The sequence below is a fragment of the Choristoneura fumiferana genome, chromosome 11 (assembly GCF_025370935.1).
Source record: "Choristoneura fumiferana chromosome 11, NRCan_CFum_1, whole genome shotgun sequence".
Taxonomy (NCBI): domain Eukaryota; kingdom Metazoa; phylum Arthropoda; class Insecta; order Lepidoptera; family Tortricidae; genus Choristoneura; species Choristoneura fumiferana.
In genome coordinates this window covers 7,323,197-7,345,196 of record NC_133482.1, presented here as the reverse complement: position 1 = coordinate 7,345,196, position 22,000 = coordinate 7,323,197, and the positions used below count along the sequence as shown (strand labels likewise).

The 22,000-nt window shown below is 38.9% G+C and overlaps 2 protein-coding genes across 3 annotated transcripts in view; both read left to right on the top strand.

Moving 5' to 3' along the window:
* On the top strand, positions 1–13,166 carry Sec10 (Exocyst complex component Sec10). The gene is made up of 14 exons (XM_074094329.1): positions 1–281; positions 377–508; positions 1,665–1,772; positions 2,438–2,635; positions 3,220–3,468; positions 3,941–4,158; positions 4,580–4,807; positions 5,523–5,682; positions 6,441–6,578; positions 6,782–6,870; positions 7,075–7,264; positions 7,875–8,031; positions 8,738–8,910; positions 12,955–13,166. The coding sequence occupies exons 1-14, from the start codon at positions 249–251 to the stop codon at positions 13,048–13,050; spliced, it is 2,169 nt and encodes a 722-aa protein (XP_073950430.1). The 5' UTR covers positions 1–248; the 3' UTR covers positions 13,051–13,166.
* A 474-nt stretch (positions 13,167–13,640) lies between these two features.
* pnt (ETS transcription factor pointed) overlaps positions 13,641–22,000 on the top strand; it is a 141,240-nt gene continuing 132,880 nt past the window's right edge. For both annotated transcript variants that reach the window (XM_074094324.1, XM_074094323.1), the window contains exon 1: positions 13,641–13,823. The gene's annotated coding sequence lies outside the window, so the exon portion shown is untranslated. The remainder of the gene's footprint in view (positions 13,824–22,000) is intronic.

Below are 22,000 nucleotides of genomic sequence, written 5' to 3'. Positions count from 1 at the left end.
GCGTAACAAGTTTCGTAGCAATTTTCTATCCTCTTTACAATTCGATTAATAGAGTTTTGTTTCTCTTTTCAAATATAGGAAAAAGACCGGGTTAAAATATATTGAGTTTAATTTTTGTGAAATGAAAACGCTACTCGCTGACCAATATACCTATTGCCGCCCTCTGATCAGAAGAATGTGAAAATTTTATTTGCTATCATTTTTATTTAGATTAGTCTTGAGATCTCCGTTAAAACTTTGCTATCAAAATGATGAACCAATATATCAAGGAGTTGGAACAGGTAAATTTGTAGAAATGGGAATACCGTTAGTAACTACTTGTATGAGTGATTGTTTTTGGTAGGTATCATATTTTTCTCTGTTTATGCATTTTTAGGATCCTTTTGATCCTGACGAGTTTGTAGAGAGGATGGTTCGGCGCAGCATGCAGGAGTCCCGGCTCAAGGATGATCAGTTTGACCCTGAGATGATACATGACATATTTACACAAGCTATACTGGACTTGAAGGTAAATCAGTATAAAAACTGGCCCATTGTAAGTAGGCAACACACTCGACGAAAAAATTACCCAAAAAAATGTTTCTTGCATGGGAACTCCGTTTATTGTTTTACATTTTGTTTTTTTTTTGCTGTTTTACATTTTGTTTAGATAGTGACATTGGTTCTAAACCTACACTAACTGCTCTTTTACATGCAATTGAGAACCCTTGCACTCCCTGGCCAAAACGAAGTTGCATGTTCAAGATTAAAATCTACAAAAAATGTGTTACATATTACTTGAATGCCCCTTAAATTGAATAATAATATTTTTGAATAGTTAGGTATTATCATTAAGTGCAGCACTAGTAAGTAGACAAGTGAAAATAAAATTGTTTAATATTTATTTCAAATAATAATAAGATAGTTATTTTTTTTAAATAGTTTTTTTTATTCGTCTGGATGGCACACAAGCAAGTGGGTCTCCTGATGGTAAGCGATCACCACCGCCCATAAATATCTGCAACATCAGGGGTATTGCAGATGCGTTGCCAACCTAGAGGCCTAAGATGGGATACCTCAAGTACCAGTAATTTCACCGGCTGATGATTCGGTAAGAACTCTCCATGCCGAATCACAACAGTGCAAGCACTGCTGCTTCACAGCAGGATTAGCAAGCAAGATGGTGGTAGCAATCGGGGCGGACACAAGCTCCTACCACCTGCAAAATTTGCAAAATTTTATCATCATCATCAGCCAGGGACTACTACTACTGAATAAATGCTACTGCTAAATAAATGCCCACTTAAAACTACAATGAGCTACAACTCTCCACTTTTTTTTATTTGTACTTGTATGTATGTAAACTCTATTGTACAAAAGAAAAGAAACAAAACACAATTGACAAACTTGTGTTTTTGAAGATAGAACAGACAGACACAGTTACTTTCAAATTTGTTATAATAATAGTAATCAATAGTGTAGGGATTGTCTCGTGGCGAGGTTATGGATGTCAGAGGCCGTATTGCCTAACGTTTCTGATGCTTGCAATCGCTATCAAATGACAGATTTCGCACACAAAAATCTGTCAGTTGATTGCGATTACAAGCGTCAGAAATGTTAGGCAATATGGCCTCTGGGCTTTTTTTTGCTCACTGGATAACAATTGTCATTAAATTCGTTTTAAGGTGCTACAAGAAAGGCAAGAAAGAAAGTGCGCTAGGTTAGAACAGTCTGTGCAAGAGGAGGAGAAACTCTATGGGGCCAAGCTCTCTGAGATCATGGATCAGCACACTGTGAGTACACCCAGGATCACATCTTGGCCTACACTACTATGACAATCCTTTTTGTGAATTTCTTATAATTACCTGACTGTGCTTATTATAAAATTTATCTGAAGGTAATAAACAGAGAGCAGAATTTTCGTGGCACTTTTGATCTGTACAAGTGATTTGTGCTTTTAAACTTCTGGTATACATATATACGGTTAAAAGGCTAATTCATCTAGCCTAATTTTTTGAGAAAGAGATGTACATTCGGAATCAGTGAATTTTTCTCTGTTGTTTGAGCTATATTTCAAAATTTTCGCAAAAATGGCGCATAGATCAATTAGCCTTTCAACTGTTGAATGTTGATACACAATATAGGAACTAAAGAAGATTAAAAGTAGAAGTAAACAATAGGTAGCCTTATGTTAAAGAGCGATCTCTTCCAACTAACCTTTGAGCAGTTAAAAATATGAAATAGACATATGCAATGAAAAAAATTGTTTAACTTGAATAAGAATAATTGTTGCAACTGCTACTTGACTGGCGCATCGTTTTGCCAATTCGTTGTTGACCGCGGACCACCGGTTAAGAACCACTGATTTAGGAAGTCACTATGACAGATCTAAAAGTGCTACGAAAATTCCACTCTCTAGTAATAAATCTTTAACTATCATCACTGGAATGTGTTTCAGCACTGCGTGAACGTGTTCAGTTCGCTGGACGAGCGCATGTCGCGCTGCGGCGGGCGTGCCCTCGACGTGGGTGAAAAGCTGGGAGCTGCGCGCGCGCCGCGGGCCCGCGCCGCCGCCGCTCGGGACCTGCTGGCGCACCTCGCGCACTTCCTCAGCCCCGGCCCCGTGCACACTGACCTCTTCAACGACCCCAACAAGGTAACGAGCACTATACGTGCAAGAAATACACAAGATAGCGAGCACTCTACGTGGCCGTCGCTTAATAGCATGTATTACCTATATAAAGGTGACCTAAAGTTATGATATTTTTTTTAAAATTTTATAGTACCTACTACCAAATTATACCTTACCTTATCCATTTACCACGTCAACAATATTAATTGGGTTCAATGTTTCTTGTGTTGATATAATGAATGGAAGTTTTAATTGATGCAGTGCTACGTTTTAATTGTGTAGTCCCACCTATAAATCTTATAGTAAAAATATAGGTCATATATAAAGTTCCTTCATTACGATTTCAAGACAAAACTTTTGGAACAGTCATCCAAAGTGGCTTCTTAAGGCCGCTTGTATACGTCCGTTGTTTCTCCGGATATCGGAGCGTTTTTTTGCCGGTTTTTTATGACATAAGTCGCCAGACAAGTGTCCGGTGCAAGTACACACACATTAATTGTGAGCCATAAACACCACAAGTCCGGCAAAACAACAGACGTCTACAAGCGGCCTAACTCAAGCAATTTGTAAAAAATTAAAGTCTGAATATTTACATCTAACTTTTTCAGCTAACTGAAGCAGCTGACGTCATACAAAAACTCCATACAATAGCTCAAGAGCTACCTCAAGAAAAATTCGAGGTAGCAAAGAAGAAAATTGAAGCAAAGTACGAAGAGATCGAACGGAATTTGATTGAAGAATTCGTGAGAGCACAAAACCAGGGTAACTTGGCCAAAATGAAAGATATTGCCAATATCATGACCAACTTTAAGGGCTACTCGCAGTGTGTTGACGCCTTTATAGAGACTAGTCAAATGGTAAGAAAAACATTTCAATTACTTGATAAGCTCTTTGTTCTTTAATAGTTTCCTAACAGACTTAACGCATAGGTACTTTCAAAACCCTAATTCAAAGTCATTGGGTTAACAGTCCGTTAGCGTATTTTTAGTATTTCGTACCTGAAGGGTCCAGACGGAACCCTATTGCTGTCATTCCCGTGTCTATTCGTCCGCCCGTCCATCCTTTCGTCTATCACACAGGTTTTAGAGTCAAAAAGTTAGAGCTACAATCCTCAAATTTTCACTAGATAGGCATCTTGTTGACCCAAAAAGCATAAAAATTGTCAATTTTTAAAAATTTAAATTCCCAATCTGCACTGAGCCCTCGTTGGAACTACAGCTCCAATCTTCTCAATTTGAGATGTGGCCACTTTTCCCTGCAGTAGGACGTCTATAGACCGGAACTTAGAACCGGAAATTAGCTGCTTTAATTTAGTCTATTCCGTTTCAGAACACATTACTAGGCAAGGATATATTTTCATCTGTTCTGCCTCTGTGCAAGAAGAACTATAACATCATAAGTACGGTGTTCTCAAACCCTGACCAGGTGATGAGCAAGTTTGTGCTTAATATCTTCCACCTAAAGCTGCAGAAGTACATACAGACGAAGCTCGCCGATAAGAATGATGTGGAGAAGTACCTTAGAAACCTTTACGATATGTATACAAGGTTGGTGTTATGTTTAATGCCTGCTTTATTTCCGAAATATAAACTGATTAAAAAACACATAGTTTAATATAATGTAATTAAGAGGGACCTCTGCAACATTTGAACTGATTTTAAATGCAGATGAGTTAAAACCGTTATTGGTCAAAAGAGGTAAACTGTTGAATAACAGGCACTGTCCAAAACTCTGTTTTTGATATATAAGGAGGGTAAATTAAAAAAATTAGAACGATCGTAATATTCGCCCGGGGAGATATTTTTCTTGTGGTAAACATGGGTGTTTTAAAATTCATTCGCCTAGCCTAGACTACCCCTACCCCTACGCTAGGTAGTTAGGTCGCGAGAGAGCAAAATAATAAATTATTTATTTATAGTTCATTGATATGGATCTCCGCAAAGTAATGCCGCTTGACTTTAACAACAGCACTCAACGCGCCTGCGACGAACTTGTAGCCGCCGGCATAATATCTGGCGACGGCAACACCTCGCCCGGCGAGCTCCGGCGGGACGCCTTAGTCAACGGAGCGTTGGCCGGCGCCGGCGACGGCTATCCGGCGCTCGAGACCCGCCGTCTGAGAGCGCTGCTGTCGACTCTGCTGCACTCCTACTATAGCGACAAGCAGCATGTGAAGAAACAGATACAGGGTGGCGGGTGAGTTAAGTGTTATTATAGTAAAGAGTTGGACTGTCCGCGGAGAGGTAGAGTAGGAGACATCAGGGGATTGGCGCCGTAACAACTATTCCTACTGGATTACCTACGTTTTTTACACTACATAACTGCGAGGTCTTGCATCTGAAGCATATTTAAAGCCCAGTACAAGTGTTATTAAATTACATTACCGATGCCGAAAAGCAAATGAGTGAGTATGAAGTGGTTAATCGAGCGCCGCTATGTAATGCAACTTAGGTGTGCCTTTATCTAGACTAGATTATTATACATACATTATTATAATTTGGGACACAACAGTGTAGGTGTTTTTCAAAAGACCATGTCGCCAAATTATACTCAGCGGCACAAAATTTCGCCCACTCTACATACAAAATCGCTTATTACTACATACATTTGAGGGCCAGATTTTTTGCCGCTTAGTATATTTAATGCAGGATTCGAGTATATATCACCATGCTTCATATGCCTGCTCTTGACAAGTAAAATATTATCCGCGATGAATCCTAGCTTATGGGATTATAGTATTCCACAGTTAATATAAACAATATTTTTAAATACTTCTGAAATACTTATTGAAATATTCGAATTAACTAACATCTTGCTTTTCCGCAGCCAAACTTTGTTTTACTTTGCTTTTAGTTGCGGAGTAAAGTAGCGCTTGAATATAAGTTATGCCAGAATTATCATGACGCTTCAGGTTCCAAGAGCTCCGGCGGGACCTTCAAGCTGTCATCGGTACGAGAGCTAACATCAACATAGCACAGATAGAAAACTACGGCGGCGAGACTTTCCTTAGTGACACCCTTGTGTCCAGGATGCTGAGCGAAGCTAAGACTTCCTTCATGAGGTGCAAGACGGTTAGTACATGTTCTGCGACTCTGTCCATCATGAATATAAACTCCTTATTGCACGAGAGTCGAATTTGACGGAATTGAGTCGCTTCCCGTGTGGTTTCGGGTTAGAATTACACCTCTCCATTTCTTCCGTGGATGTCGTAAGAGGCGACTGAGAATATAGGTTTAGGTATACCGTAGGCGACAGGCTAGCAACCTGTCACTATTGTAGCGTTTTTGTCAAACTTAAAACCTAAAATTGTTAAAAGTGGCTCCGAAGCGGTAACGTTTCGTGTGCTCTGCCTACCCCAATTGGGAATACAGGCGTGATGTTTATGTGTGTGAGTCGCTTTGGTTTCTCCACAGATAAGCTAATGATCGCTCTAAAGAACCGGATTCAATAAAGGAGTCGGAGTCGATAAGTGGAGTCCGTTTGGTTATCAGAGTTAGATTTAGTGAATCGAATCACTTCTTGGAGTCGAGATTACTGATACGTACTGTCTAGAATTAAATAATTCATCTGTTTCATATATTTCGACACTACTTTCCTAGGTTAGCCGTTACTTGGAGGTATAATGGACTTAGGCCGCGAAAGCCTGCTTTAGTTAGTTTTTTTTACTTAGTCCGCCAAAGGGGAGGCCTTTGCCAAGCAGTTATCTTACACAGTCGAATTTTGTCTACACAATTTCAAAACATGAGATAAATGACAGCAATAATAGTGTAAAAACATATCCTTTTTCTCTAAACACTCGTTACGTTCTATTTCCTTCTCTTGGTTTTAGCTCTGCACTCCAAACGAGCTGCCCGGCACTACTATAGGCCTATTGGACGCAGTTATTCAGCACTTATTGATCGAGCACGTCGATTATGCGCTCGATTTGGGGCTGCAGTCGATTCCTATCGCCGAAAGCAAGCCTCAGGTACGACGATATATTTATTTGAATTAAAAATACCTGATCTAAAATTTTAAAGAAAATGTTACTTGTTGATTTGTTGTCTTGGGATAAAACTGATTTATCCCCATTGCTAATATTTTGTTTTAAAGCAACGTATAAAATAAAAGTTACAAGTGACAAACCGCTCCTTAACTAAAATACAAGTACATGGATACTTTTTTTTTCAGATTTATTTCTTCGATACAGTAAATCAAGCCAACAAAATAGTAAAGATGTTTGAGGAACATTTTCGAGAGTCTGTTTTGCCTTGCATGAGGTAATTATCTTGAATTAAATACAACGCTATGATATCTGTTCGTCCAAGACAATAATACCTAACATTATAATTAACTTCAAACTTAGATAAGACCACTCTAAATCGTAAAATTTTTAGAATTAGATTTACCTATTTGAGTTATCTTGCGCTTCATATTTTGTCCTAGTATTTATTATGTCCTACTAACTAGGTTATTCCTCGCAGTTCAACGGCTAAACAAGCGGAATGTGTGAGCAAGAAAAACACGGTAATGGAACAATTGGAGGTGAAACTGGATGCCGGTCTAGAGCGCTCACTCGCAGCTATAGTCGGCTGGGTTAAGCTGCACCTACAAACTGAGCAAAAGAAGACTGATTTCAAACCCGAGGGAGACGTGGACACTCTGGCTTCTCCGGTAAGTTCATAAAAGACCACAAGGGTAGTTCTACGAGCGTTTCAACCGCTATCAGTTTCCTGTCGCATATATTGAAGGAATGAGAGACCGTAAGCATAGAATTTTAATGAATTGTTGTTGGTACCGCATGCCCACCATATCGCTTTATAAAATCGTTCCATTCCACCTGACTCATTTCTTTAGTAGATTATATATTAGTAGGTTATATAAGCGACAGGAAACTGATAGCGACGGAAACACTCGTAGAACTACCCACAAACTAGAAACAATTAGTTTGCTCACCCGCGACCTTATATTAGCTACGTCTATAATAAAAAAATGTGTGTTCACGCAACTCCTCCACCCCACACACCATCCATAGTCAGAAAGTTGGATAAAATAGTATATTAGCAAACGACTTATTTTATTAGTACAGTCAAGTGCACAAATATTGTATTTATTTGAACCACTCAAAAATATGTTACCACGGTCTTATTACGCCGGAATAAAAGTCTGCGGTACATATTTTGGAAGGGTTAGATACGTCCATGTCGTCCATATTTTTGCACTCGCTTTTTTTTTGTGCACTTTTGCACACATCTAACAAAGAACAATTATTTGCTTCTTTCAGGCTTGTCTAGCGGTGGTCTCTTACCTAAACAACATACTGGAGAAGATCCACTCGGGTCTAGAAGGAGACAACCTTCAAGCAGTGACTCTGGAGCTGGCGGTGCGACTCCACCGCGTCATCTACGAACACCTGCAAAACTTCCAGTTTAATTCCGCTGGTTAGTACTGAAGGATCACACTTTATTTCTATTTTTTTCCGCGGTTTAAGTGCACCTGTGTGACTTGCTAGTCTCATTGGAAGATTCGATGGCCAAATTCATCGAACACTTCTCCTGCCCAAATTGTCTGACTTTTATCTGCCTAGTGTCTTTTTGCTGTCTTGTAGAGTGGACAGAGAACGTAAAAAGGTACGTACATATTCTCTAATGAGAAATTTTACCAAGAGAGCTGGTAATAACTCTGCCCTAGTTTTCTCGATATTCCCGTAGGATCGGGGTGTACGCAAGAAAAACCTCAACCGCTAAGTCTACTCTTAAAATTTGGCATGGGTATTCTTTAATTGAAGCAATATTTTTGAAGTTGACAATGTGATTTTATTTTACGGGAATTCCAATAGGGAACACCTATTTGTTTAATATCCCTTGTTTCCACCACTTTATGTTATTTTATGTGACATATAGGTGACAGGTGTTTTGCCTACATTGTTTAAGTAAACGGAACTACATCATAGATACTTTTACTTTACTCGGCACATGGCTTGCTGGCCAGATTAAATTTGTCACATAAGACAGTGGGAAGTCAACAGAGAGTAAATAAAACAAGGGTTTAATGTACAAGCTTTGCTTATTTTGGGACTAGGTCAATTGGTATCAAGTGTCCCATGATATTTATTTATTATTTTTATTTATTTATGAATGTGTGCAGGAGCGATGGTAGCGATCTGCGATGTGAAGGAATACCGTTCGGCGGCGTGCGGGCGCGGCGAGCGCGCGGCCCCGCCTCCTGCGCACGCGCTGTTCGACGCCCTTCACGCTCTCTGCAACCTGCTGCTCGTCAAGCCTGAAAACTTGCATCAAGTCTGCGAGGGAGAAACCCTGGTCAGTACGCTGCCTTATTGTATATCATCATCATCCGAATGAGCAACTGGCCTCCTTCATCCATTAGTTGCCCGAAAATTCATACTCGGGTAAAGCTTTAAATACACATACCTGTAGCTCTCACATTTTCACACAAGCAGCTGGCGCGCATATGTGGATCTTCATACAAGTATGACAAGCGTGCAAGCTATTTGCAAGAAGATTAGTGAGACACTGGCATGTGTATTCCCGACCTAAGAGCAGGAACGTGCCAAACGCAGTTTCCTACTAAAGTCGACGAATGTTCATTTACTAGGACCACACGGAGGTATTATATGTGGTGTGGTGTGTCATTTGTGGTAGCGGAGAAGCAACGTAATAGGAAATATGCAGGATTTTTTTTGTTGAAATATATCTTTATTGATTGACAACCCTGTTGTAGCAGATTTTTTAAATATTCTCAAAAATTATTAAGATATAGACGTTTTAAATTGCGAATTACAGATCTGACATGTACTATGACGTCATTTGACACGGCGAACATAGAAAGACCCGTGACGTGAGTAGTACGATAAACTTAAGGTGGCATGGGTGTGCAAATCATCCTCCAAATATAGAAAAATATTATGACCTTAGTAAAAGTCTCACAGCTTTCCAGAAATTTAGACTTTTCTGATCTTTTTCGAAAACTGTATGTATGGGTATACACTAAGATTTCGAGTTGCGTTATTCAAAATTGATATTTTTTTGCATTTAATTTCAATGTAAAATAATGTTGTGTTATCATTATCAGATGCAAAAAAAAAACACTTTTAAAAAAGTTTTGCAGTGTTTTGTTTTTCATGAATTGTGGTCAAATTTTGACTTAACCCAGTGAGAAAATTACATGACCATTGTTTAGTTTAGGTACTTACTAGCTTAAAAACAAGTCCATTTAATGGATGTTCAAAAGTGATAAATATTTTTTCAACAAAAAGTCTGGCTTTCACATTTTATTAAAAAAATATATTAAAAGCTAGTAGTGTGCAATTTTCATGCTATGGGATTTAGGGACTGTTTCACTACCCATTGATTAATTTTATTTGACGGATAAATGTGATGCCGTCTCCGCTTATTCGAACAAAACAAACAGAATCCTTAGATTTAATCAATGGATGGTTAAACAGGGGGTTATGCTGCAAACTTAACATTGCCTCATTAAACTCTTTATTTAAAAAATACTGGCAGCAAAGACTTCGAACGCTGCCAAATTGAAATTCGAAATTTAAAAATAATTTTGTTTGTCATTTGTTTATTTTCACGTTTGAACCCAATCTTACCGTCAATCTGTGTGTGGTTAAGTACTAAAGGTTGTTATTTGTCGTTTAAATTGTTGGGCAATGATGTTATCTGACTGCTACATTAGCTCAAATTTTTGCCAGAACGATTTCTTTGCAAAAAGGCTAACATTGGGCGTCTAAAGCTATCTAGCCGGTTTGAACCCCCTGCCCGGGACTTTCGCAGTTGCTACAAAATATGTACAAAAGCCTTTTAGAGAGGCTCAGAGTCACGCAACGAGCTATGGAGAGAGCTATGCTTGAAGAATCCGGAATACGGAAATTCGTCGAAGAACTAAAGTCACCGACATACGAGTAGCTGGAAAAATACGCAAGTTGAAGTGGCAACGGGCGGGCTACATCGCTCGAAGAACAGATAATCGTTTAGGGAGAAAAGTCCTCGATTGGCGACCACGAACCGGAAGACGAAGCGTTGGCAGGCCACCAGGTGGATTGACGAAATCGTGAGAGTTGCGGGAAACCGGTGGATGCAAGTGGCGAGTTGTCGTTCGTTGTGGCGTTCTAAGGGGGAGGCCTTTGTTCAGCACTGAACGTCTTCCGGCTGATGATGATGATTATGTACAAAAGATGCATATTTAAAAATAATACTAATCCGTCTGTCGTAAGGTGGATCTCGAATTCTCGACCCGTAATGGCGAGTAAGGTTATCGTTATCGCTAAACAACATAATAATGTAATTAGAACCTCGCATACCACATGCCAATGGTATCGGACATCACTGAAAATTCGCCGCTATCTTGAGTGTGCGTGTGCGCGTCTAAGGCGACGCAAATGGCTCTTATGTGAACAAACAGAGAGATCTTATAAGTTTGACGTGTTTGTATATTCGTGCACCTGTCTGTAGCATCGTAGCTCCTAAACAGGTTTAATTTAGTTTATTTAGGTGCCTCAATCGACAATGATCTACGTGTAACTAAGTTTCATGAAAATCTGTTAAACCATTTGTAAGATATGGGATTATAAACTGTAATTTTAATTGTAAAAAAAATTAAGGAATAAAATTAAAAGGGTGAATATTTTTGACTACATTCAATATTAGGAATTTGAAATTTTTAAAAAGCTCGTAACTCAATATCGATGATTTTTCTGAGTTAACTTAATTTACTTCATTTTAAGGATCAATTTTGCTGACGTATTGATTGGAAATACGAGATTTTGTCAAATAGTGACGATGTGAAAATCACTTCTGTTCACGCATAAAGTAAAAAATGAATAAAAACCTAATTAAAAACCTAACTAAAACCTAAATAATATTATGCATCAAAAAGTCTCTTCGAATATGTATTATTTAGTCTAAATTAGCGTTTGCGTGTGTGTGTCCGTCTGCGAAAAATTCGTTTAAGTATCGCTATCCCGCAGAATTTTTAGATTCTCAAGGTAAAAAAAAACTACTTTGCCCTTCCCAGAGTTCATACCAAATTTCATTGAAATCGGTTCAGCGTTCAGGTTCGTTTTTCTAATATCTCCCTGCAATGTACTGAATAATTTGTTCATAACCTAACCTAACCAACAAAAAGTTGGAAAACCTCCGACTTTGTCACTTCAAAATTCAATAGGTATCTCAAAAACGGCTAATCCGATTTTGATAAAACACTTCTAAGAACCATCGCTAGAAAACCTGGTTTCAAATAAAAAAAACCGCATTGAAATCGGTCCACCCGTTTAAGAGCTACGGTGCCACCGCCAGACACACAGACACACATAGCGGTCAAACTTATAACACCCCTCTTTTCGCGTCGGGGGTTAATTATTTCTATATACGTTCCACTGCTGGGTACAGTTTTCCTCTTAGAATGAATATTTTTTTAAACTTAAAAAGTACGGTCAAGTACGAGTTGGACTCGTACATGAAGGGTTCCGTACCTCCGTACAATGTTCTAAAACAGTCCAGTAATAAGTTTTTGTTAAAAATTCTAATACAAGCTTTTTGCTGTCTGTACTTATTTCCCCTGGTTACTAAAGTACTCGTCAAAACGAATCAACTAGCCCCTAGCAACTGTCCGTTGTCACCTTGCCCGCCTAGCTACCAAAAAACGCTGAGAAAACAAGTTTCTTCAAACAAACAAACATCACGCCTGTATTCCCAAATGGGGTAGGCAGAGCACACGAAACGTTACGGCTTCGGAACCACTTTTAGCAATAATAGGTTTTAAGTTTGACAAAAACAGTACGAGTACAATAGTGATGACAGGTTGCTAGCCTGTCGCCTACGGTATACCTTAACCTATATCCTCGGTCGCCTCTTACGACATCCACGGAAGAAACGGAGAGGTGTTATTCTAACCCGACACCACACGGGTTTCTTGTATGACTTTAATTTTGTTTTTGTGGCTTTCACTCAAACTTTATTTTATTTTTAGTATTTGACGTTATAGCGGCCACAGTAATACATAATCTGTGAACATTTCAAGTGTCTTAACTATTACGGCTCAAGAGATAGAGCCCTATGACAGACGGACGGATAGACAGATAGACAGCGGAGTCTCGGAGGTTGTACCCTGCAGTGAGACGTGTACGTGTACCTATAGGCTGAGATGAGATGATGAATGATTTCGCTGCAGAAGTTTATTCATCGAACTTGAGATAAACCCACTATGGCGTGCGTGCCGCAGGGAAGTGTTTTGGGTCCTAAGAGTTTTCTGTCACTGTCCTAGTGTTTTAGTGTGGTACCTAACGGGAAAGTGTATAAATGAATTTAAGATTACAGTTTTAAATATCTTGTTCCCAGGCGGAGCTGGACCACTCCATCCTTCTGAACTTCATCCAACTGCGGTCGGACTACAAAAGCCACAAGTTATCCAGCTTCCTCAAGGGACTCTCATAAGGCCTTCTTTAAAGATAACATTACTTTTATTTATGTTACTTGCACTATTTACATAATTGTTATAACTTGTTTATGAGCAGATAAGCGCATTAAATTAATATTGTATATCAACAAAGAAGCTTTTATTAAGCCTTGTAAGTGCCAATTAAAATAAATAGTCTTGATAAAGAAACGCATAGATACAGCGCCGAAGGACGGACTTTTCAATACGCGACTAGAATGTCACAGGTGTTATTGTGTTGCAACATATCGATCTGATTACTATTCTACTTTCGCAACTGTTCTCTCGTTAAACGGCCTTGTTGTTTGTTATTGTTCCAAATATCAGCAAAACGTTTACCCTAGAAATTGTTCGAAATGCCGATATTTGCTCGCAATTACGCACTTATTTCGAAGTACTGGTAACATTCGGTGTCGGGCAATCTGCAAAGCTCGCATTGTATAAAGCTATAGCGCGTTATCAGCGGTATCTATACGACATAGCTCCACTACGTCCATTCATAAGTTCCCCCCTCCAGCGGCGAAGCGGGGACGTTATTTGAATGAACGTGTATGTGTGTGTAGCGACGCGCGCGCAGCCACTCAGCCACGCTTGTGTGGGCCAGTGTCGATCCAACAGTCCGGCAAGACTGTACCGCTCCCGCCCGCGTCGTGCCCAAATCGCGCTTGTCAAATAGTGATATGCCCACAATTCGAGTGTAAATAACCTCAAACAACTCTCTGTTTAACTGTGCTGTGCTTTCCGCTAATCTGGATATCATTAAAATCGAGAGGTAAGATCCACCGCCGAAATGTTTATTTTCATTCAGGCCCGACGCCTACGCTCGAGCTATGTCGCGATTTGAGACGAATTTACATATTATAAGTTCATTCATCGGTTTGCTTAGCTTATTTATATTATCGGTGTACGTGTGATGTGAATGGGTGATTAGGGCGTCTCATTGTCAGGGAGATTCGGGACAGAGGTTGATTCATGCTGATAAGGGTCTGTCGGCGAGTGGCGGAGTCTTCAGTTGTTATTGCGGGTTGTTGTGGGTTCTTATTCTGTGTCGATCGCGATCGCGTTATCTAGGCGAGGCCGGGCCGCGTCCGCTCCATTTCAAGTGGTGTTTTTATAATCCCAGCGCTACCTGAGCGTCAAGACGAGTCTCGCCGCAAGCTGATCCCGCTAATGGCATCGCTCGTCGATAACCAGTACTGCATTACATTCCTGATAAAGAAAATAAAACAGAACCTACCTATGCGAAACACCTACGTGGCGGCCTAGTCTGATATGCTTAGCTAGGCCTCTGGATTGACCTTCCTACGCAGGCCAAAATATTATACCTAAACATTTTCATACAAAGCTTTCTTTGTCCTTTGCAGGCGTTAAGTACTGTCCCTGGCAAGCTACGATAAATTTCACTAGAATCATCTTTAATGGAACTTCCAACGATAAGATACCTACCAGTTGACAATAAATCAAAAACTTAACGATTCTGTTTACCTACTTGCGTACAAACTCATTACACAAAATAACAGGACTATCGTAAATTTAAAAGCATTGAAACTTCGGGTAGGAAGGTACAGTCACCTGCATTAGTATCTGCCACAGCGCAACGTGCAAAAATATCTGACACGTCCTACCGGCGCTAGAAATAGAGTCTTATCAGATATTTTGGCTTTGTTGAGCCAGATTGATGCTGGAAACTGTACCTATGTGCCCCTCACGCGGTGTCACCGTAATCTACGTAAACTTATCTAAACATTAAACCCAAAGAAAACCATGACGTAACCTTAAAAATTGTTACTTATCTGATTACATATCATTTATCTCGTCACCATACCTTCATACATTTACATACAGTGAGATAAAGTAATAATTAGTACATAGTTAAGTATGAAAAGTTATTAAATCAGTCAGGTCACATGGCAATCATGTGTGGTGTGCTTGCATCTTGCGACATTATTATAACTCGGATGAAAAATATTATGATCTGGCGCCTTGTTTTACAAACGTTAGATGAAGGTTTCCTATTAGGCGCTTGGAAGGCGCAATGAAGCTTAACAATACATTTGAATAGGTTTATGGCGACTTTTTCAGAGTTCGATATTTAAGAGTAGGTAATAAAAAACCTTGAAATAATACATTTTAATAAAAAATAATTAACAATTCTCTACTTACCTATACTGAACTGTACATTCGAAAATTTCAGTTTTTATGCAAATAATGTTAATAATGTATGTTCTCTTATATCTGTCCAAGTATAACATTATTTAAATAAAATAAATAATAAATAAATATCATGGGACACTTGACACCAATTACCTAGTCCCAAACTAAGCAAAGCTTGTACTTACTATGGATACTAGGCAACAGATAAACATACTTATATAGATAAATACATATTAAACATCCAAGACCCGAGAACAAACATTCGTATTATTCATGCAAATATCTGACCCGGCCGGGAATCGAACCCGGGAACTCAAGCTTCGTAGTCAGGTTCTCTAACCACTTGGCCATCCGGTCGTCAATTTATTTAATGAAGCAGACGTTACTTTGCGGAGATACAAATTGAAATTAAAATGATACAAGGTTAAATTCTAAAAGTTAATCCTGTAAAACTAAAAATGTAAAACTTTGTATGAGTGAAACTACTACTACTTACTCTATTTCTTATCAACAAAACTGTAAACTTGAAATCACTATCTATGAATACATGAATGAATTTTATATCGATACGGAGAGTGATAGGTGTATTAAAGAATATTTTTTCCATGCCCTAGGTACCTTCTTTGTTTTCGTAAATATTTTAAAGTTCGTTAGTTTTAAACGCAGCTGTTTCCTTAAAAAATGAGCCAAGCCTGATTCAAAGCTGTGGGTACAGCTTACCTAAACACATCGTGGGTTCCGCTTTCGTATTTTTATTTCAAGACAAGATTTTTGTATGAATAATACGAATGTTTGTTCTCGAGTCTTGGGTGTTTAATATGTGATTAAATATGTAGCTATCTATTAAACTATGTTAGTCCGTTGCTTAGTACCTGTAAAACAAGCTTCGCTTACTTTGGGATAGGTAGGTCAATTGGTGTCAAGTATTCTGTGATATTTATTTATTTATTTTAAGATAGGATCGACGAATGTGTGGCCTATAGACAATAAACTCTAACTATTCTCGATTATGTGCCAAGTGGGTAAGTCAAGATATATATGAGAATCTGCGTAAAAATACAAACATATTTAAAAAATAACAAAACACCGTCTTTACCTTGGTAGGTTAGGTAGATATATAATAGTCTACATAGTATTTATTTTAATAAAAATGTTTGGTGAGCAGAAATTACAGTCGTCTTTGGTTTTATACTACTTATTATACCTACAGGTATTAAAAATACACCTGCCCCGTAGCATGATAACAACTGCAAGAGACCGAATGATTGAAAAAAGAAGTTAGAAACATAGGATTAAATTTTCTTTTACTAAGGTACAGTTAAAGTAGTAGATATACTTGTGTATTTTTTCTATAATGGTGAAATGAGAGTTATCTATTTTTACAGTATTCGGTAAAATAACCGCTTTATGTAGTTATGGCGTAAAAAAGTCTGATGATATCCTTATTGTCTTAAACTTTCGTGATTTTCACTCATAGTCAAAATACCAGTGTGAGTGTGAGTACTCGTGACCACGGCCACTGTAATGTTGCCGAAACGTCGAGGTAAATATTAATCGTGTGTGTTAGCGTGATAAATCCTGTGCGTGGTATTTTGACTATGATATCCTTATTGGTCAAGATGAGTGTAATTAATAATCAACATTATTGAAAGACACGCCCCTTGACTTATGTCATTAATAGGTAACTAGATATTGAGGTATCTGTTTTTTAGCCATTATCTATGGCCCAGTGCTCGGTAAAGGCCTCTTCCTCGGATTTCCAGCTTACCCTGTAGGCAGCTAAGTCTTGCCAGTCGCTTCTGATCGCGTCCTAGCTTTACACAAATTCGAACTTCGTATCTTGCCGTCCCGCTGACGCTAATTTTATTTAATACGAGAGTGAGAGGTACGGTACGATACGAACTTTGATTTTCGAATTTCGTAGTAGCCCTCCAGGTATCTCGCCAGCACCTTCGTCTCGGTCTGCCGCGACACCGTTGACCATCTCGAGGTCTGATTCAATCGATTTTTTCAAGTTTATTATTCTGTGCTAACAGTGACAACTTTTTTAAACTTGTATTATGACTTTTCTATGCTGATGAGATGAACTACAGAACCGGCTAAGTGCGTGTCGGGTCACGCGCAAAAAAACAGCTTTCGAGCACTAATACGTAATAGTCGCTGATGGACGAACAGACGGACGGATATGGCAAAATTTTAAGCCATTTTAAATTGCATCCAATTACAAACTATCAGTTAAAAAATTTAATGTCACGATGTAGTATCTTTTTTGTTGTAGAGGTATAGAGGCACATTGACTTATGCTTCTATATCATAACCAGTAAAATTGTAGAACATTTTGAGCATGCTATCAAAAGCATGTACAGTCAACCAATTTAATTTCTAGGCCACTATAGAACCTTGCCATAGTAAATAATTTTGGTTTGTCTATAGCAGGAATGGGGAAACAGCGGCCCGCGGACCAAATCCGGCCCGCGACAAGATTTAATATGGCCCGCGATCAAAACCCATCTCAAAATTCATCTCGAGTGTGTTTTACAAGTTACTTCAAGTAACTTGGAGCCTAATTTCGACACTTAATGAACAGTCAAAATTTCATCTTTCACACCGACCCAGTACATCAAAACAATACATTTATTATAGACCTACATGATTTATTTTTGTTCTTACTTGATTAGAATAAAATGTATTCAATAAATGCTCCGTGGCCCGCGGAATGTTGTAATTATTGTATATAGCCCATCCATAAATGTTTTTTTTTAAAATCTATGTCCCCATCCCTGGTCTATCATCAGGCCTACGCGTTCCAAACGAATTTTGGCGTGTTGCCTGTGCACAACGTCTTTGGTGGCTGACCAGACCGATGCGAGAGCGACATGTTCGCCCACAGGCCAGACAAGAAAGTCTGCGGATGTTGGTGCAGAACCGCCTTGGTGTCGTTTCTGTCTCTTGTCGGCAAGTGCCTTGAGTCAGGCTTCATCGCAATACTTGCGACCCTCCAATACACGTTCGCGCCAATCTGTGCGTTTCTCCGCCAACTTTTACTTTTTTCTCCTCCCTGGTCTATAGCCGTGCTTATTAGATGACGTAAAATGTCACAATGACAAAGTTCTGTGGTGAACTAGGAATCAAATTGGTTGACTGTACGGTGATTGCACGTGCATCAATTTTATTTGCATTTACTTCATTATGTATCGAATCAGGTAGGTATCGAGTCTAAAAACTATGTTGTTACAAGACTCGAATATTTAATATAGATATGCGTAACTAAATTAAAGTCCCAGTTGAATGGATAGAACACAAAACTGCTTTAATATAACAAATGTTATCTCTTATCTGGCGTGATATCTGATAACGTATGTTATATTTTCTCTTTTGTTTTTGTATGGGTAAGGTAACAAGTTCTGATTATTCCACGACAATTCCAGGTAAACATTATGTAGGTACTTAGCATTATATTTACTGCTTGACTTTTAGATTTGTTCGTTTGATGTAAATAGGTTATTCACTAAAAATAAGGGTCTCTGGACTAAAAATAAGACCAGCACTGCACTGGTCCAGCAGTGGTGTAGCGGTATAGCACGTGGCACGGAATGCCGAGGACCTGGGTTCGATTCCCAGTGCTGGTCTTATTTTTCTGGTTCTTCTGTGCATCTATATTTCAGTTTGTATTTTCAATTTAGCAATAGAGGCGACAGCAGGATGTCATCTACTGGGCATGAGCATGTCAAACACTAGGACATTTACCATACTAGGTAGGTATGTATTATCAGAAAGTCCGTATGCCCACACATACTTATTACACTTTTCTGTATTGTATATTTTTGCAATGCCCTTAGAGGGTTTAATGCAGTATCTATTTTAAATCGTATCTACACAGATAAATAGGTCTTTTGAGTTTCAGTTAGGAATATCTTCGCACAGCAATTGATATTGTCGAAGTGCTAACATTTCTATAAGCCCATAAATTCAGTCGCGTTTACAAAAGAAACGTGATGGAAATAACATTTGGCACGTGAAGTAAAATTTATTGAGACATACATTTCAAATACGTCGCTACCTACCTGATAAGCTACGGTTTCCATAATACCATTGTACGTATTCCATAATACACGACGTAACACATGAAATCAAGAAAAGCGTTGTTGCCTGGGCTACTCGAAATTGTGTTTGAGTAGGTCGTACTCGTTCGTACATGGAAGTTGAAGAACAAAGACAGAGATCGTGACTTCGTACCCAACGTACCTACCTACTGTATCTCACCATCTACTGTCTTATTTCTAGTCTACCTCTGTCTACAACTAGAGTTGCGATTACGACAAAAACTAGCCTGACCCCATGTGTTTTTCCGTGCTATAAACGTGGAATGAATCTGATTGTTTTGAGATAAATTAGCTATCTGTAGAAATAGCTAAAAACTTCTATTTTACAATATCTATTAGGTTATATCAAATTCTTGGTTCTAAAAACTTACCGCCCTTTCCTTTCATTTTCAAAAACCTTACACATATCATACTATTCCGCATTATTTAGTCATAATCGTTATTATCTTTTATTACTGACTCATTCTGTGACACAAGCAACCACGACGAATTGCCTGTTCTGATAGTTCTGAAACTTTAATCTTTTTGTCGTACTTTATTCGTTACTTATATTGCGAGGAATAATTTCGTAAAGTCCTTCATCTTTTAACCCTGCATGCACCTTGAAGTAGTGGCATATTTCTGATCCTGATCTCCATACGAGCGCACTTTAAAACGCCCAATCTATCAGAACATAGGCTGTATGCATCATTTGCTCTTTAAATTTTCATTGGTTAAAAAGAGTGTCGTCGCTATTCCGTAAGATAGGCTTAGAAATAGAGAAATGGATTCAGATTTGGTCTGTCATTCGGGCAGTGCGCGCGTCCTAGCATTTTTATCAGGCATATATCTACCCGTTATCACTGCGCACCTCCAGATTGTCGTCCTCGGCCAAGTTTACCGATTAGTTATTCAGTAAAACTCGATATTTCTCATAAAAGTAAAAAGTTCGCTTCTATGTATATTCATTTCAGGATATCAATGTACTTTATTTATCGCCTAGCGTTAGGCATTAGCCTAAGTTTAATTTTGACGCTAAATTAAGTTTGTTTGACGTAGAGTGGTCACGAGCTACGTCGACCAGTGTGGGCCAGTTGGGCCTCTATAAAGTACACACATATCATTCAATTCTGGCAAAAAATCTGGATCATGATCCAGAGAACATGGAGAACATGGAGATGTTATGAAGAATGCTATTCCGAAATAGTGAGATAATAGACGATTACAAGCGAGACTGTGGCTGTAATTTCTAACCTAAAAAAGCATTTCAAATTGGAATTTGGTTTGGAAGTGACAGATTTTAAATGGGACTATAGGATCTTCGCTGCTCTAGATTATAGGTAAGGTAGGAAACAAGAGCTGGTTTTTGTTTCGCTTCTATGGCAGGCATTGATAGCGCCACATGGAAACCCAGATAAGTAAGTTTCCTAAACAACCATACTTTTTTAATCTATGTATGTATACCTAATAAGTAAGTGGCAAGCGGAATCAAGGGCGCCCTAAACTAACTTGGCGTCGTTGCGTAAGACAATAGATGGCTCTGTTGGGCATGGAGTGGGAAGAGTTGACCCAAACTGCCCAGGACCTTAGCCAGTGGAAGAAAATTTATTATTCGAACCCTACACCCCAGTAGAGGGTAGGTAACAGAAAAGACGAGCATCATCATCTATGTATAATCTTCTTATAAAAATTTTAATCCCTGGAACTGTTAGTCCGATAAAATAACACAGCAACACTTTAAATCGCTGGAGATAAACAAGTGAATTTTATACACCGCATTATGCCGTCGCCCGAGGCGTCCTCATTTTATAAGACAGACTGTAAATAAAAAAACTGTCGATCAACATCTGACGAACAGAAACTAGTTGCAGCTGAGGTTCGTGCACTATGGATGTGACAGGGGTAAGTGCGGCAGGGAGGGGGTGACATCTGCGCGTGCGTTGTGTGCGTGAGTGCTTAGACATTTGATCACATTTGATCGCGTCTTTGTGTGCGGCACAGGGCTGCCACCCGCAAGCAACAACTTTAAATATAATAATAACTACCATGTCTTTGTTGATTTTTGGAATTGAGTTTAAACCAATTTTTTTTTACATGCATAATTAATTTCGATTACCTTTTTTAAAAGCCAAGTAACAAATACAATGTGTTGCAAGATAGCCCGAAGTACCTACCTGATACATTTTCTTTTATGTAATGAATGACTGTGTATCTCTGAATCAATACTAGTATTATAAATGCGAAAGTGTGTTTGTCCGTCTTTCACGCCGTAACGGAGCGACGCATCGACGTGATTTTTGGCATAGAGATAGTTTATGGGCCCGAGACTGACATACTTAGGCTACTTTTTATCCCGGAAAAATGCACAGTTCCCGAGGGAACAGCGCGGGCAAAAGCTAGTCTAATTATAACTTCTATTAAACTTAGAATAAAGTTGAACGGGATTGATTATTTTATTGCAGCCTCTTTAAAATATTCTCTTGTCCTGCAATGACCATAGAAGATTTATGGGAGTTACCTATTATAACTGCGCAAAACGCGTGGCAACCATTAGGCAGTGCGTGCACCTTGCAACGGGACCGATCCCTAGCAGGTAGTCGGCTCAATCCCGACGGAACACTTTCACGCGAATATAATACTTTTGAGGGGAATGGGCTTTGAATTACGATATTTTATATTAGTTTATAATATCGTATTGGATGTTATAGAAACT

Coding starts and splice junctions, on each gene's coding strand:
- Sec10 (XM_074094329.1), top strand. CDS start 249: ATGATGAACCAATATATCAAGGAGTTGGAACAG. Junction 2,636..3,219: donor TCTTCAACGACCCCAACAAG/GTAACGAGCACT, acceptor TAACTTTTTCAG/CTAACTGAAGCAGCTGACGT. Junction 8,911..12,954: donor TCTGCGAGGGAGAAACCCTG/GTCAGTACGCTG, acceptor TCTTGTTCCCAG/GCGGAGCTGGACCACTCCAT.